Raw genomic sequence first — 15,969 nt, 5'->3', positions numbered from 1 at the left:
TCCCCCGGTTTTTCAATGTGTTGCAAATCTAAGAGCTTCTTTCTTGCCTTTTCTTTTTTTTTTTTTTTGTAACACCCCCCCCCCCCCTCCTTTATCCCCCACCCCCTCGCTTTGGCTTCAGGGTTGCAAAAGCAAAGAGCAATAAAAAAAAAAAAAAAAAAAAAAAAAAAAAAACCCGCGCACACACTCAGACACACACCAGTGGCGACAGGGGAGAGTTGGAAAGACGCAGGAGAGAAGCAGGAGGCAGGAGGCAGTGGGGAGGGAGCAATGGGAGCGGGAAGCAGGCAGGTTCCCTCGCAAATCCCCCTCCGGCCCCACGTCGCTTCGCCGGCCCCGGCAGGGGAGCGAAGAGCCGGGCTAGCAGATGGAGGAGTGGAGCTCGCTCTAGGCAGCGGGCTTGGCCGGAGAATGGAGGAGCCGCCAAGCGACCGGCTGATTGGAAGAGAAACGCAGAGCGATGGAGGCGGGGGTAGGAGGACGATTTCTCTGCGGGGACTGGCGGCGGCGTATACGCCCGGGTCGGGCGCTGCAGAGCTTGGCTAGCTTTCAACCCGCGCTCGCCGGCTCCAGCCCCGCGCGCCCCCACCCCCAGCCCTCCCGGCGGCTCCGCAGGTGAGTGCGAGCTGGGGGCAAAAAAACCCCAAAAGTCTCAACACGCCAACCCTTCCCCCCCCCCCAAAAAAAAGAAAGAAAAGCATTTTTATTTTTCTTTTTTTATTTTCCTGCAGCCCCCATCGCGGTGGGAGGGAAGGGGTAAGGCGGAGTGGCCCGGAGGAGGCGGAGGGGCCAGGCGAGGCCGGTGTGGCCCGGGAGGCGGCGGCGCCGAGGCGGCTCTGACGGGCGAGCGCTCGGAGCGGCGCTGCGCTGCGCCGAGGCGGGCGGGCGGGCGGGCGGAGCGGGGCGGGCGGAGCGCGGCGCGTGGGGCTCGCCATTAGCCGTCGCTCCGCTTCGCCATCTCGGGCTTTGTCTGGCGACTCGCTGCCCCGGCGTCGGCTGCGGCGGAGCTGCGGCGGAGCTCTTCGGCCCGCCGCACCCCTAGGTGCCCCTGGCCCGCGCTCCCATTCACACGCTCGGTAAGTGAGCCCGGGCTCCGCGGATTTCGGGGGAGAGGGGTTGCTGCGAGTGGCGGCGGCGCCGATCTCCATGCGCCCGGGCAGGCCTGGGGAGCCATGCCGGGCTGGATTGAACCGGCTCCCAGAGCGGCTCCTCCGCCGGAGCCCATCGCCTCCTCACCTTTTCCGGGGTGTAAGGAGCAAAGGGAATTTTTTATTATTTTTTTTAATTCGCAGGGAGGGCATTTTGTCGGGGTAAAACAAATTTTTTTTATGTAAGTTTCGTGTGTGTGTGTGTGCTGTTCGGCAGCAAGGGGACCGCGAGGCAGGCACCGAAGACTGGCGCCGCGATGGGCGTGCGTGCGCCCCAAGCCGGTGGCCACGCTCCGGGGATGAGGGTGGGCGCGGAGCGCCCGCTCCAGGAGGCGGGAGAGGGGAGCTGGTGAGGACGGCCGTGGAAGCCCGAATCTGAGCTGGGAGGACTTGGGGGAGAGCTCCGAAGCAGGGCTGCAGGCACCCCTTCAGCCTTCCCAGCCGCCGGGGGGCCCCTCCGGGCACCATCTCGCGGCCGCGCCTCGCGCCCTCCCTCCCGCGCCGGCCGAGTCTGCTAGTTCCCCCGCGGGTCTGGCGAGGTCGCTCTCGGCGCCCGCCCGCCTCGGCTCCGAGCCCCGCCGCCATCCGGGCGGCTGCGTGTCTCCCTGCCCCGGCCCCCCCCCTCCCCGGCGGCAGCAGCAGCAGCCGCCGCCGCCGCCACCACCACCACCACCAGCACCAGCACCACCACCACCCCCCTCCCCTCCTTCCTTCCCTCCGCCTCGGCCGCCCGGGTCCCCCCAGCTCCCGCCCCTCCTCCCAGCTGCCCCCCGCGGAGCCCGCCCGGGCAGGCTGTGGGAGGGAGCGGAGCCGGCGAGGCGGGCGGGCTGGCGCTCGCTCCCCGGGGGTCGGTGTGCGCTCTACGGGGAAGGACGCGCTCGCTGCCCCGCTTCTCCCGCCCCCCCTCCCGCTCCTCCTCCTCCCTTCTCCCTCCTCCTCCCCGCTCCGGCGGCGGAGGCTGCGGCGGCGGCGGGGGGTGTGCGAGCTGAGGCCGGGGCCGGCGGGCGGGCGGCGGGCGGGCTGCCTGCAGGCGGAGGGCGCTGTGCTTTGTGCTTTTCGCCGCGAGGAGCAGCAGGCAGCAGCAGCCACAGCCGCCGCCGCCGCCGCCACAGCAGCAGCCGCCGCCCCAGCGCCGCCGCCGCCGCGCCCGGAGGAGGAGCCGCTGCCGCCGCGGGAGGGAGCTGCGGCTGTGCCCGGCCGAGCGGGGGAGGGCGCCGCCGCTCAGAGCCGGGGAGGGAGACGCCGGAGCGGGAAGCCCGGAGGCCGCGCTGCGCCGGGTAACCGAGGCGGCTGAGGACGCGCGCCGGGGTCGGGGCCGGGCGGCGGGGAGCGAGCCGCGGGTGCCGTAGACGCCGAGGGGGACCCGGGGCGCCCTCCAGGCAGGGGGACTGGACGAAAGAGGATCAGGGCACTGGAGAGGACGCCGAGAGCCGGGGGAGGGGAGGGCAGGAAGCGAGGCCCGGGCCCGGGCCACGGGCAGAGGAGCCCGCGCTTCTCCGAGCCGGCAGGCGCAGTTCTCGCCGGCCGCCGGAGGGGGCGGCGGGGCCGGTGAGCGCTGCGCCCCCGCCTCCCGGCCGCCGTCCTCCCGCCCTCTCCTTGGCTCGGCTCCCCGGAGGCCGGGGCGGGGGCGCCGGCGGGGCTGGGCCGCAAGCTCGGGGGAGGAGGCGGCGGTTCCCGCCGTGGTCGCGCCTCTGCGCCGGGCTCCTCCGTGCGCGTCGGGGTGGCTGGGCGGTGGCGGCGCCTCTGGCCGGGGTGGGTGGCTCGGGGGCGGGGGGCAGGCTAGGCCGCTTCTCTCCGGCTGCTCGCCCGCCCAGGCGGGCGGGGACGGCGTCGGGAGCCCGAGAGGGGGGGCGGCGGGAATCCGGATCCGGTCCCCGGGGGCGGTGCGGCCGCTGCGCTCCGGGGCCGGCGGCGGCTGCGCTGCGTCCGGGTCCCCGCCGGGTTGCGGAGGCGGGGGGAACCGGCCGGGGGGAGGCGGGAGGAGGAGACTGCGGCGCGTGCCCGCTTTCGCGGTCGCGCGCGCCCTTTACCCGCCCTTCCTCCTCCCCCGCCCTCCAGCCTGGGGCCTCCCCGGGGCGGGCGCACGGAGGAGGAGGAGGAGATTTTTTTTTTTTTTTTTTTTTTTTTTTTTTGGCCCGGGTGGGGGAAGGAGGGTGGAGGGCGGGCGCTAGCTGCACGCGGGAGCTGGGAGCAGTCTCTCGCGTGGGCAGGGGAGGGCGCACGCGGTGGAGCCGGGCTGCAGGGGCTGGGGCGGGGGGGAGGGGGGGCGCTCCCACACCCACCGACCCATTGGGTCTACTAGGGTCTTGGCAGTCTCCGTGAAAGTGTGGACTTGTGCCCCCCTCCCCTTTGGGGGAGGGAGGAATAGAAAGTCCCTCACCTCGCATCCCGCCTGAGTGGGGACTGGTATCTCTCCTAAAGGGTGAGGTGGTTTTGACCGCGGGTTGCCCGGCCAGCACGACCCGAGGAGGTGGCTGGAGGAGGTGGCTGGACGGCTGAAGAATGAACGGAGAAGCTGACTGCCCCACAGACCTGGAAATGGCCGCCCCCAAAGGCCAAGGTAGGAGCTCTTTAACTTAAGCTCTCTTTTTCACATGGCTGTCTGCAGGGTCCGCTCTCCTTCAAAAGGGTTGCCGTCTGCATTCTCTGAATTGAGATGAGGTCGGCGTCTTCAGTTTTATGAGTTAAGTTCGACCAAACCCAAATTATTTGGCCTTGAGACAGTAAGCTGTATTTTTCACACTCCGTTTCCTCTCTTAGAGAGGGAGAGGGAGGCCTGTGCGAGCCTTCTTTCTGGGGTTCCCAGGCAGACCCCAGTGTGCCCTCTCTACACCCGGTGTCGGGGAATGGGAGGTAGGACGAGGAATGTGGGGGGAAGAGGGAGAAAAGAGGGATTGGAAAGGCTTTTCAGGTTTTTATTGTTATTAAGAGGACAAGATTTTTGGTGAGGCAGGTGGAGAGAGAGGATGTTTTGGTGGCTTTGAGGCTCCAAGCCATAGGCCGTCCATAACTAGACCCTACCCCATCCAGTAGGGATCCCATGGGGGGGGGGGGGGCAGGGGGTAGGATGAAGATGAGCATCTGGCCATGACTGTGGGACACTGAGAGGAGAAAGGATTATGGGTCCATGTGACCCACCCTGCGGAAACCCTGACCAGATGCAAATGCAAATGAAGAGCCCTTTTGACTACTAGCCTTGGATATCTGTTCTCCTACCTCACCTTCCAGAGTCACCAACCTCCAGGGAGGCCTTCTGGAGCTGTATTTCAGTGACTGGAAATCGCTGGTTCAGACCCACCCCTTTTTTTTGCCTCCCTAGGGAGTTGGGCTCAACTCCCTGGACCCAGGGGATCCGGTTCTCCCTGGAGCCAGAGCCCTTTGCCCACCTGCCCGTCTTGCCTCCCAACTCCCCTGTATGGTTCGTCTGTTTCCACTCCATTTTTCTTACTTGCCCCAAATTTTCCTTTGGTCTTCCCTGAGAGGCCAAGAGGGAGTGGGGGATGATGGGATACCCATGTCTTTAAGGTTAGTTTCCAGTTACGCTGGAGAAAAACGTCTGCACGGATTCTCCTTACTGCCCACACTCCATCCTGTCTTTGCACATCTCCGGTGTCTGCCTAGAACTTAAACTTGGCAACACATATAAATGTGTTGTGCCTCCCTCCCCTCTCCCAGTAAGTTAGCTGTTTTCCCACCGAGCCCCAAATCACTGTAGCTCATTTCTTCCTCTCCCCTGTAATAAATAGTAGCCTGTGGCGGCCTAGCGTGTTAGAAACGGTCGTAGTCTTGATGCCTTCTGGACGGGAATCCCAGCTCTAATCCATATGGTCACAGTTTTCCCTTATGACAAGGTCGTGTCTTGTCCGTGCCTTCCCATAGGAGGCAACCAGGGATGTGGGGTTCTCTGGGAAAGAAGGACTAGGGAAGAGATGAGGGGAAAGGATGGAGCTGGGCATGACTGCCTTTCTTCCCCCTCCCCAGACCGCTGGTCTCAGGAAGACATGCTGACTTTGCTGGAATGCATGAAGAACAACCTTCCATCCAACGACAGCTCCAAGTTCAAAACCACCGAGTCACATATGGACTGGGAAAAAGTAGCATTTAAAGACTTTTCTGGAGATATGTGCAAGCTCAAATGGGTGGAGATTTCTAATGAGGTAACTGATCTCCCCCCCCCCCCCCCCTTCCTGACACAGCTACACGAACTCTGCCTCAACCTTCCTGGTGGGGGAGAGGAAACAGAAGTCTGTAAACAGGAAGGAAAGAGACCAGGCGAGGTGCTCATGTGGTCGCCCTTGTGCGTTTGGGAGGTGGCATGGTTGACAGCACTGGCCTAGAGTTCTCAGTTCTGCCACTTTCTAGCTGTGTGGCCTTGAATACTTACCGTCTTGGAGCTTCTGTCGCCTGAGCTGTTCTGGGGATTGAATGAGGTGCTGGCATGGACAACCGCATCGAGGTCAGGTGGTCACCTTGTTGCTGTCCTTTGGTGTATACGGACTGCCTGGTCCTCTGCAGTAGGCATGGGCCAGCGCCTGGGTGCCTGCCTGGGGTGTCAGGGGCTGTCTGAGTTGTGTGGCTGTTGGCCTCTGCTCCTCCCGTGATAAATTCAGCCTAGTGGAAAATAGAGGAGACCCGCTGGAAAAGGGGGTAGGCTCTGGGGTGGTGTTTCCCTGTCCTGAACGTCCTCTTGCACTCACTTCCCTTCTTCCTCCAGGTGAGGAAGTTCCGTACGTTGACAGAATTGATCCTTGATGCTCAGGAACACGTTAAAAATCCTTACAAAGGCAAAAAACTCAAGGTGAGTTTCCAAGAGGAGGAGCATGGCATGTAGGAGAGGAATGGTCCAAAGAACGGATGCTGTCTGACCTTCACCGTGTCCTTGACCCTCCTTCCAGAAACACCCGGACTTCCCAAAGAAGCCCCTGACCCCTTATTTCCGCTTCTTCATGGAGAAGCGGGCCAAGTATGCGAAACTCCACCCTGAGATGAGCAACCTGGACCTGACCAAGATTTTGTCCAAGAAATACAAGGAGCTGCCGGAGAAGAAGAAGGTGGGGGGAGGGGGGCTTTGGCGGGAGGAAGGGAGAGGCAGGGAGCAGCCGGTGTGGTGTAGGTCAGCCGTCGGGGGGAGGCTCAGACAGAGGGACTCGGTGTCAGGGATACGGGTGGGTCAGCGTAGCAGAGTGTAGGGTCTTGGGCAGCCACACTTGATCTCCCCGTCCCGCACACCGTCAGGCACGGGCACTGTCGAAGGTGTAATCCAAACTGAAGCAGGCGCTCAGACCAACATTTTGCCCCCCGGCCCATTCACCGCGTTCTCTCACACGGCTCTGCCCCTGTGCACGCATCCTCGCTCTGAGGCTGGCACAGCAGGTCCACCCTCTGACATTTCCCAGCGTGGTCTCATTTGACGTGTGCCGTATCCTTGGAAAGGTAACCCCCCGGAGGAGGGGTTATTCCGATCCTGTGGGCAAGGAACTGAGGCTCAGGTGGCACCCGTGTCCCGGGTCCCACAACTAGTGACAGCAGAGCAGGACTTGGGTCCGGTGCTCTTCTCACTGCCATGTCCGTCCGTACATTATTAGGTGGGCTTCCTTCCTTCATACGCATGTTCACCCAAGGACATACCTTGTCCTTTGGGGCCTTGTGCTATCCCGGGCCATCGGAGATCCTTAACCTTGGGCGGAGGTTACCCGAGTCGCCCAGGGCAGGGGTGGACACAAGCGCAGTAAGGTCAGGTGGACCCTCACAGAAGCTGGCAGCAAAGCCTGTAGCAGGGCCCGAGGGAGGTGGGGTGGGGAGAGAGACAGACACCGCTGGTGCTGGACTTGCAGGGTGGAGCCAGGGAGAGGAGTCGGGGAGGGGCAGCGGGAGAGGCAAGAGGGCACGTTTGCCGGAAGAGGAAACAAAGCCATAACCCAGCCGGCACACCACGCGCAGCCCTCTTCTGGTCTGTGTACTCTGGCTGCAGGCTCACGTGCCCTTGGTTCTGTGCCCAAAAAGGAGCCAGCTTGGCTGGGGGAAACCGGCTGCCCAGGCCAAGCAGGAGTAGGAACTGGCGGAGTTCTCCTTGACCCCTCTGATGGGGATGTTGCAGAGCTGGCTGCACACACGATGCCCAGACACACACAGGATGGGAGGGAGAGGCAGAGGGTCCAAGGACCAGGGAAGGACAAGAAGCTACATGTTAGGGTGGACAGGGTGCTGGCCTGGGGGACGCAAGACTGGGGCCTGGTGTCCTGACTACCACTGAATTGCTCTGTATGTGACCTTTGGTAAGTTACTTCGTTTCTCTGGACATGGTCTTTATCTGAGGTGCAGAGAGTAAGCCCGATCCGTACGGTGCCTTCCTGTTCTGAAGGCTGCTGAGTTGTGTGAGGAGGGCCAAAATTGGGGCAGGGTAGGCTGGGCGCTGCTCCCTGTCTTCTGCAGGAACCACAGGGGAAAGTGAAGCTGTCCCTTCCCGTGCCTCGTGCCTCTTCTGTGAGAGGCAGGGGTTAGGCTCGGTTGTCATGAGCCCCTGGTCCCTTCTAAGGCTGACTCTTGTGAATGGGGGAGAAAGGAGAGCTGGACATCGAGTGGGAGCCAGGACAGGAGGCAGATGAGGAAAGGAAAGGAAGTTTGAGGAAGGAGCCTGGAAGAAAGGATTGGAGGCAGGGAAGAAGGTGATGGGAGGGGGTTAGGAATGGGAACTGGATGTAGTGGCTTGGGAAGAAAACCCAAATTCAAGAGACAGATCTGTCAGAATGTCATTTACATTGCAAGAACTCACTCTAGGTTCCTTCAACACCATCTCCCCTCAGCCCTCGAAAACAGGGTCCAGCCTGGCCCTGGCCCTGTGGGCCACCCCTGAGGCAGCAAACCATTATCAGCTGCTACAGACATTGGAGGAGGGAATGATCCGGAGGAGGCCTACACCCCGCCCCCACCCCCAGCTCCTCATCATGGAGAGTTTTGCGGTGCTGGGGAAAGGTGGGGAGGTAGGGTCAGGGGGAGTCCCAGCCCGGTCACTGCTCACTGTGACTGGCTACGGTTGAGTCTCCCCAACCCACTGGAAGGCAGGCCACCATCTCCTGCGAGCTCATGCCACCCTCTGTCCACGTCACCACTGGGAGGCAGAATAGCTAGCAAGGAGGACTCGGTGGTTTTTATAGCTCAGGCTTTGGGTCCTGGATGACCCCGTCCCCTCCTCCCCCAGATGAAATATATTCAGGACTTCCAGAGAGAAAAACAGGAGTTCGAGCGAAACCTGGCCCGGTTCAGGTAAGGCAGTGGAGCCCAGAGGAGGGCCACAGGGCATTGGGTGTGGCAGGATAGGGTGACACTGACCAGAGCCTCGAGTTTGCCATTTGTGAGGCACGGAAGATGGATGGGTCATGTGTAGACCCTAGTGGGTCATGCTCAAGGGCAGGGACAGGCAGGCGGCTGCTGTCCCAAGAGGCCCCGATTGATAGGCCTAGGAGCCTTGGGTGGGTGGGGCAGCTAGACGGGGTCTCCCGGGCAGGATTCCCACCCCCCGCACCTGCTGATTGTTGCTCCCCGTGCCCTGGCTAGGGAGGATCACCCTGACCTAATCCAGAATGCCAAGAAGTCGGACATCCCCGAGAAGCCCAAAACCCCCCAGCAGCTGTGGTACACCCATGAGAAGAAGGTGTATCTCAAAGTGCGGCCAGATGTGAGTGTCCGGCCAGGGGGTGGGGATGGAGGGCGCACGGTGGTGGCAAGGGGGGAGCCGCGCCAGGTCGGCCGGGCACGGTGCAGGGGAGCAGGAGAGGAGGCCCCTCCCCAGGGGTGGGCTGCATGGACAGGGCCTGGGCCAGCTGGCGTGCGAGCGTGTGTGTGCGTGCGTGTGTGAGCCTGTCCCCTTGCACCCAGGCGGGACCCCCGCCTCTCCACCTTCCCCTCCTGGCCTGTGGGGGACACTCATGTGACCTCCTGTGGCCTGAGGGGGCGGGGGCCTCTGTGCCCCCCTCCCCCTCCCCTCTCCCTGCCCCTGGCTGCCTGTGTGTGTCTGACGGCTTTTGGTTTGCAGGCCACTACGAAGGAGGTGAAGGACTCCCTGGGGAAGCAGTGGTCTCAGCTCTCGGACAAAAAGAGGCTGAAATGGATTCATAAGGCCCTGGAGCAGCGGAAGGAGTACGAGGTTAGGCTTCCGCTGCGCTCCTCCCCATCCGGCTCTTCAAGAGCCTCTGCCCTCCATCTCTGTGACCTCCGCACTCTGCGGGAGGCGGTCACTCCCTGTCCCTCCATTGAGGGAGGGGCCTTCTGGGCCCCTCACCTCTGCCCCTACCTTCCCCGCCCCCCTCCCCTCCATGAGATCTCAGGCTAGGGCAGGGCAGGGCACCACGTCTCGTGTGACATAGCAGACACACGGCCACCCCCCCAGCTTTGCTCCCTGCCTCCCCTCCCCAGCGGCTCTCCCCCCTCCCCGGCCCCGGCTAACCCCACACCCCGTTGCCCTCCGTCCCCCCACCTCACTCTGCAGGAGATTATGCGTGACTATATCCAGAAGCACCCCGAGCTGAACATCAGTGAGGAGGGCATCACCAAGTCCACCCTCACCAAGGCCGAACGCCAGCTCAAGGACAAGTTTGATGGGCGACCCACCAAGCCACCTCCGTGAGCGCTGCCCTGGGGTGGGGTGGGCGAGTGGGCAAGCGGGCATCTAGGGAGCTGGGCCAGCAACATTGGCCAGCGTCCGAAGTTGAGGAAGCCTGTCGCCCTGAGCCGCCCTGGTCGCTCAGGGAGATGCTCCTCCTTTCCTGCTGGTTCTGATAGGAACAGCTACTCGCTGTACTGCGCGGAGTTGATGGCCAACATGAAGGACGTGCCCAGCACTGAGCGAATGGTGTTATGCAGCCAGCAGTGGAAGCTGCTCTCCCAGAAGGAGAAGGATGCCTATCACAAGAAGTGTGACCAGGTGAGCTATGCTGAGGAACTTCTGGAGACCCTTGGGCCTGGCCTCAGAAACCTGAAGCATGACATCTGGCCCCAGCTAGGGGTCAGTCAGGAATTGACCAAACGGATCTCGGGCGCCTGCTGCAGACTTGGTGGTGTCTGGGCTGATGTCTACCATCTATAGGGGAAAACGAGGTCCTGTCCAGGTTCTGGACATCTTGCAGAGGACTACTGTCCCTTGAGAACTGGAGGGTCTGACTCTGACTCCCCCTTCCTTCCCCAGAAAAAGAAAGATTACGAAGTGGAGCTGCTCCGTTTTCTAGAGGTGAGCGTTGTTATAGGCGGGGCATTGGGCAGACAGGCATTGGGATGGAACAAGTCCCTTTGGACAACCTGGGAGCAGGCTGGGAGCCAGGTGCACAACCCCATGCCACCTCTTGTCTCTGGACCAGAGCCTTCCTGAGGAGGAACAGCAGCGGGTCCTGGGGGAGGAGAAGATGTTAAGCATCAACAAGAAGCAGGCCACCAGCCCAGCCTCCAAGAAGCCCTCCCAGGAAGGGGGCAAGGTGGGCAGGGGGCAGAACTGGGGCGGAGGGGGGAAGATGCGGCTCCCCACCAACACCCCATGGAACCCGGCCCTCTTCGTTCACCTGTAGGGAGGCTCAGAGAAGCCCAAGCGGCCCGTGTCGGCCATGTTCATCTTCTCTGAAGAAAAGCGGCGGCAGCTGCAAGAGGAACGGCCCGAGCTCTCGGAGAGCGAGCTGACCCGGCTTCTGGCCCGCATGTGGAACGACTTGTCGGAAAAGAAGAAGGTCAGGCTCCCTAGGCCAGAGGGGCTGCCGGGCCGAGACCAGGCCGCTTCTCCCCCAGGGGCTAGCTTCACTTCCTCACCCTTGGCCTGTGTGAGCCACACGTGTGCCTGAGCTCAGAGCGAGCGAGCGAGCGAGTGAGTGAGTGAGCGAGCGAGGCTGGGAGCTCCGCAGGCCGGAAGGCGGGAAGCTGTCAGCTGAGGGCTCTGGCTCCCTGGGGAGCAGAGCCGGTTGGCGGGCTGAGCCCCAGGCTGGAGACATCTGCACCAGCCCACGCCTCTGCCTCTGCTCTGCGCTCCCCGCCCTTGCGGAGGGGGTTGGGGGGGGGGGGGGGAGATTTCAACTGCTGGCTGAGGAACGCGCGCCCCCTTGGGGCGGCCGGAAGGCTGACGCCACTGCCATCCCTCCGCAGGCCAAGTACAAGGCCCGGGAGGCTGCGCTGAAGGCCCAGTCGGAGAGGAAGCCAGGCGGGGACCGCGAGGAACGGGGCAAGCTGCCTGAGTCGCCCAAGAGAGCTGAGGAGATCTGGCAACAGAGCGTCATCGGGGACTACCTGGCCCGCTTCAAGGTGGCAGGGAGCTGGAAAGGGGTTGCTCAGCAGGCTGCCTACACGGGCCGCCTCCGGCCCCAGGGGACCCTTGCCGTAGCTGACACCCCTGTTTGTCTCCAGAATGACCGGGTAAAGGCCTTGAAAGCCATGGAGATGACCTGGAACAACATGGAGAAGAAGGAGAAACTGATGTGGATTAAGAAGGCAGCCGAAGACCAAAAGCGATACGAGGTGGGAAGGATTCTGCTGCTCGGCCCAGTGGGCGGGGTGGAGCTGGGGCTGCCTCCCTCCACTGCACTGGTGGGAGCATCCTTTTGGGTGGGCAGCTTTCCTCCCTGGGTGGGCCATGGACCCAAAAGGCCCAGCCTCGGTTGTGTGACCCCGAGCAAATCTCCCAACTTCCTTTTCTGAGCCTCGGTCACACATCAGTAAAGTGGGGACAGTGATGCCGGTCACATGGGTGCGGTTGTGACTGCACTTTCGAGCAACGGCGCCTGACCCAGGTGTGAGCTGTTGGGAAGTGGCTCCCTGGCTCTGCCTCGGTTTCTCCTCCTCCCCCGGGACGTAAGAGGAGAGCCGGCTCAGGCACTGATGGCACGGGGCAGGAGGTAGGAATGTTTCTGGGTGGGAGGGGGGGTGGAGCGAGTGTGACCTTTCGGGGTGTCCCCGCAGAGAGAGCTGAGCGAGATGCGGGCACCCCCAGCTGCCGCGAACTCGTCCAAAAAGATGAAGTTCCAAGGAGAGCCCAAGAAGCCTCCCATGTGAGTCCCGTGTCCGGAACCCACCCTGGCGCTGGGGAAGGTCACGGCTGAAGGGCTGCTGGGCCAGGGTTCTAACCCTGCCTGCACCACCCCACCTCCTAGGAACGGTTACCAGAAGTTCTCCCAGGAGCTGCTGTCCAACGGGGAGCTGAACCACCTGCCGCTGAAGGAGCGCATGGTCGAGATTGGCAGCCGCTGGCAGCGCATCTCCCAGAGCCAGAAGGAGCACTACAAAAAGTTGGCAGAGGAGCAGCAGAAGCAGTACAAAGTACACCTGGACCTCTGGGTCAAGGTGAGCGGGCTTGGACCCTGGGAAGAAGGAGGCCTCATCTAGCTGGTCCGCATTCGTGATTGCAGTCAGCGTCCTAGCAGCCCTGTAGTTGCTATTGAAGTCCCAGCAGTTGCTATTAAAGAAGAGAAACTAGGGCTCAGAGAGGTTAAGTAGGTTACCCAAGGTCCTACAGCTAGTAGGCAGAATAGTCCAAATCAGATTGTCTTTTCCTACTTCCATCCAGGACCAGAGGACCTCTCCCAGACTCTGGTTTGGCCCCAAGCCTCTGAGCTCCCCTTCTGTCCCTTGGTTGAGTGGTCAGATCTGTAACGGGAGAGTCCCCTGTGTCCCTGACCAGCCATCCGGGCAGGTTCGCCAGGGACCCTGGGAAATAGGTTTAGGTTAGCAGGGTTTAGGTGTGCAGAAGTTTGGGGAGCCCCAGACTGCCTCATCTGTGGCTCCAGGCCTGCTGGGTGGGAATGATGATGCCAGGCTATGTTAGCCATTGTCGGGGTGGGGGGGGGGGGAGGCTTCTCTGAGCTGAGGAAGGCCCTAACTTGAGTCTGCACTCGGGTAAAACAACAGGAGGGACAGGAAAACCAACAGCCCTAGGAGGAGGTAGCTTAGAAAAGGATTCGGGGCATCTTAAGCAGTAGTACGGGAGCTGTGTTCTCAGATCCTGGGGGGGGGGGCTCTCTGCGGAGGCCCAAGGTATGGGGAGGGAAGCAGGGGTAAAGATGGGATGATGGCATTCAATGCTTAGCCCACTGCCTGGCTCTTGGTCAACACGCTTGGTCAGCAGAAGTTCAAGGGGGCGGGGGGGGGGGGGGGCGGCGTGTTCCGACCTTTCCCTCCTCCTCTGTCTCCCACAGAGTCTGTCTCCCCAGGACCGTGCAGCATATAAAGAGTACATCTCCAATGTGAGTCGGGGAGCAGGGCGGCGCCGGGGAAAGGAAGGGTTCGGGGAGTCGTGTGGAACTCACGGCTGCTCCCTTTGTCTGTCTCTGGCCTTTCCTACAGAAACGTAAGAGCATGACCAAGCTGCGAGGCCCGAACCCCAAGTCCAGCCGGACCGCCTTGCAGTCCAAGTCGGTAAGGAGCTCCGCCCGGCCGGGGGAAGGCCAGGAAGGGGTCTGCGGTGCCCCGAGTGCCGGGACGGAGACCACTGACGCACCTCCTTCCCTCCCAGGAGTCTGAGGAGGACGAGGATGAGGACGAGGACGACGAGGACGAGGATGAAGAGGAGGAGGAGGATGAGAACGGGGACTCCTCTGAGGACGGCGGGGACTCCTCCGAGTCCAGCAGCGAGGATGAGAGCGAGGACGGAGACGAGGCGAGGCGGCCGGGCTCGGTGGGAGGGTCGGGCGGACCTTGCCACGAACTCCACCCGCTGACTGCCCGCCCCTTGCCCCCCAGAACGAGGAGGATGATGAGGACGAGGACGACGACGAGGATGACGACGAGGACGAGGACAACGAGTCTGAGGGCAGCAGCTCCAGTTCCTCCTCGTCGGGAGACTCCTCGGACTCTGACTCCAACTGAGGCTCAGCCCCACCCGGGGCTCCCCTCCCCAACCAACCACCTTTGTTTCTCCCCCATGTTCTATCCCCCACTCCCTGGCCTCCCCCACTTTCTTTTTCTTTTTTCTTTTTCTTTTCTTTTTTTTTTTTTTTTAAACAAAATACGGTGGGGGAGGGGCTGGAGGAGCCCAGGCCAGGACTCTGCTGCCTCAGAGACATCAGCCCTGGGGGGCCCTCCAGGGAACGCAACCATCAGACTGAGCCACCACTGGACCGGGCCGGCCCACCCCTCTTCTGCACTTGCGGCTCCGTCATGGACAATGGACCTGGGAGTGGGGTGGGGGGTCCCAAAGAGTTCGGTGAGGCCCTCTACACCTGCAGCCCAACCCATGGGAGGGTGGAAGCTTGGGGAAGACCCCTCCCTTCCCAGAGGGGCTTGCCGACTGGACCCCTACATTGGAACTGGAGGCAGGGAACAGGTGGGGAGAGGAGGGTGGGTGCCTAAGAGCAAACAGGCACTGCCCCATAGCCCTCTCCCCTGCCCTCTGCAGGAAGGAGCTGCCTGGACCCACTCATGGGGGGAGGGGGCAGAAGTGTTTTTTATATATGTGTATATATTTTTTTTTTTAAGCTCTGAGCTGTCAACGAGACGTTTCCTACCGATCTCGGCTGCCGTCTCTGTTGTCATTTCTGGGAGAGGGTGGGTTTAGGGGGGTAGGTTTGGGACTTTTTTAAAACGGTCTTGGCACGAATGGAAAAGTGTGTGCGTGCGTGTGTGTGTGTGTGTGTCGCCTGTACATAGCATGGGTGCACCTGTGGATGTGTGCAAAGGCACGTGTGAGTGTGTGTGTGGAAGAGAGAAGGGGGAGCCCACTTCAGTCTGTGAATCTGGTTGAATGGGTTGGTGAGGCCCAGGGAGACGTTGATCCTGGTGGGAACAGGCTGGGTCAGCCCCTTTCTCCACATCCTCTGCTTTGCCTAATCTCTGATTCAATTTGGGGGGGCGGGGGGGTTACTGAAGCCACTCTGATGCTTCCTGTACCTGCTTCCCTCTGCCAGGGCCACAGGGCTCTGAGCTGCTGCTGGTCTCCAGCAGGGCACCGGGGAGAGGGACAGATTGGGTGGACCCGAGAGCTTCTACTTGGTGGGAAAGGCCTTTCCAGTTCATCTGAGAGGTTGCCTGGCCACCTGAGGCTCAGAAATTGGGCTTCAAGCTCTTAACACACATCCCTCCTCCCTGTCCCTCTCTCTTCCAGCTCCCCACCCCCATTCCCTATGATTTCTCAGGTCTGCTCCCTTCCCCGTCCCTCCAAACCCCCAGCTGGGGAAGGGGTCTGCAAAGGCTGCTTTTGCGGCTGTCCCTTTAACCCTTCCTGGCCATCTCAAAATTTGGGGTACCCTGATTCCTAGAACCTTAGTAAGCCAAGCCGCCTGGTCTCTGTGGATTTAAATTTTTTAATTTTTGATTACATTTTGGCGCCTTTTTTTTCTCTCCTTATAATCATGTCAATGACCTATTTAATTGGGGCTTTGTGCTTTTCTGCCTTCTCCCCCTGAATGAAAGTCAAGTGATGGGGAAAGAGTGGGAATTCTACCCAGGAGGTGGAATGGGAAAGGTGGGTCCCGCTCCCAAAGGAAGGCAGACAATCTGCTTTGCCTTGGACATGGTGCTGGGGTTGGGGGAATTGGGGGGGGGGGGACACTCCCCGCTCCCACTCCCCTTCCTTTGTCCTGACCCTGACGCAGGGGTTCATAGGTTCTATTTCTTCCCAGGAGCCCCTGCAAAGAACCCCATTTCCCTGTTTGAATGCCCCTGCGCTGTTGTGTTTTAGTGGAATGTGTTTTCATTTAAAAACAACTTTGAATGGGGCGCTTTTTTTTCCTGTTTTAAAAATTGAAAAATTCTTACAGTACAAACAGGGCTGTGGGGGTGGGGGTGTTGGTGCTGTAAGAGGTCACTCTGAGTGCATTTTGGCACTGGGATGGGATGGTTGGAGTCAGAGGACCCCCCC

At 61.4% G+C, this 15,969-nt stretch overlaps 1 protein-coding gene across 6 annotated transcripts; it reads left to right on the top strand.

Moving 5' to 3' along the window:
- Window positions 1-218: 218 nt before the first annotated feature.
- Window positions 219-14,620, top strand: UBTF (upstream binding transcription factor). Of its 6 annotated transcripts, none has more exons than XM_078437080.2 (21): window positions 219-615; window positions 3,570-3,708; window positions 5,130-5,305; window positions 5,863-5,946; window positions 6,044-6,199; window positions 8,347-8,411; window positions 8,703-8,823; window positions 9,181-9,291; window positions 9,634-9,767; window positions 9,927-10,068; window positions 10,330-10,371; window positions 10,499-10,612; window positions 10,703-10,858; window positions 11,268-11,423; window positions 11,526-11,636; window positions 12,078-12,166; window positions 12,269-12,458; window positions 13,310-13,357; window positions 13,458-13,529; window positions 13,627-13,770; window positions 13,854-14,620. In XM_078437080.2, the coding sequence occupies exons 2-21, from the start codon at window positions 3,651-3,653 to the stop codon at window positions 13,977-13,979; spliced, it is 2,295 nt and encodes a 764-aa protein (XP_078293206.1). In that variant the 5' UTR covers window positions 219-615; window positions 3,570-3,650; the 3' UTR covers window positions 13,980-14,620. The 6 variants fall into 6 exon arrangements, with proteins under 6 accessions (XP_078293206.1, XP_078293203.1, XP_078293207.1 ...); XM_078437077.2 differs by lacking the exon at window positions 219-615 and adding an exon at window positions 746-1,076; XM_078437078.1 differs by lacking the exon at window positions 219-615 and adding an exon at window positions 2,313-2,425.
- Window positions 14,621-15,969: the final 1,349 nt, after the last annotated feature.

Source organism: Panthera onca, chromosome E1 (genome assembly GCF_046562875.1).
Source record: "Panthera onca isolate mPanOnc1 chromosome E1, mPanOnc1 haplotype 2, whole genome shotgun sequence".
In the NCBI taxonomy this organism is placed as follows: Eukaryota; Metazoa; Chordata; class Mammalia; order Carnivora; family Felidae; genus Panthera; species Panthera onca.
This window is presented reverse-complemented; position numbering and strand designations above follow the sequence as displayed.

Excerpts from the sequence above, each read along its gene's own strand:
- UBTF (XM_078437080.2), top strand. The coding sequence starts at position 3,651 with ATGAACGGAGAAGCTGACTGCCCCACAGACCTGGAAATGGCCGCCCCC. Across the intron at positions 10,069-10,329 it reads ATCACAAGAAGTGTGACCAG|AAAAAGAAAGATTACGAAGT; the intron begins GTGAGCTATGCT and ends TTCCTTCCCCAG. Across the intron at positions 11,424-11,525 it reads ACTACCTGGCCCGCTTCAAG|AATGACCGGGTAAAGGCCTT; the intron begins GTGGCAGGGAGC and ends GTTTGTCTCCAG.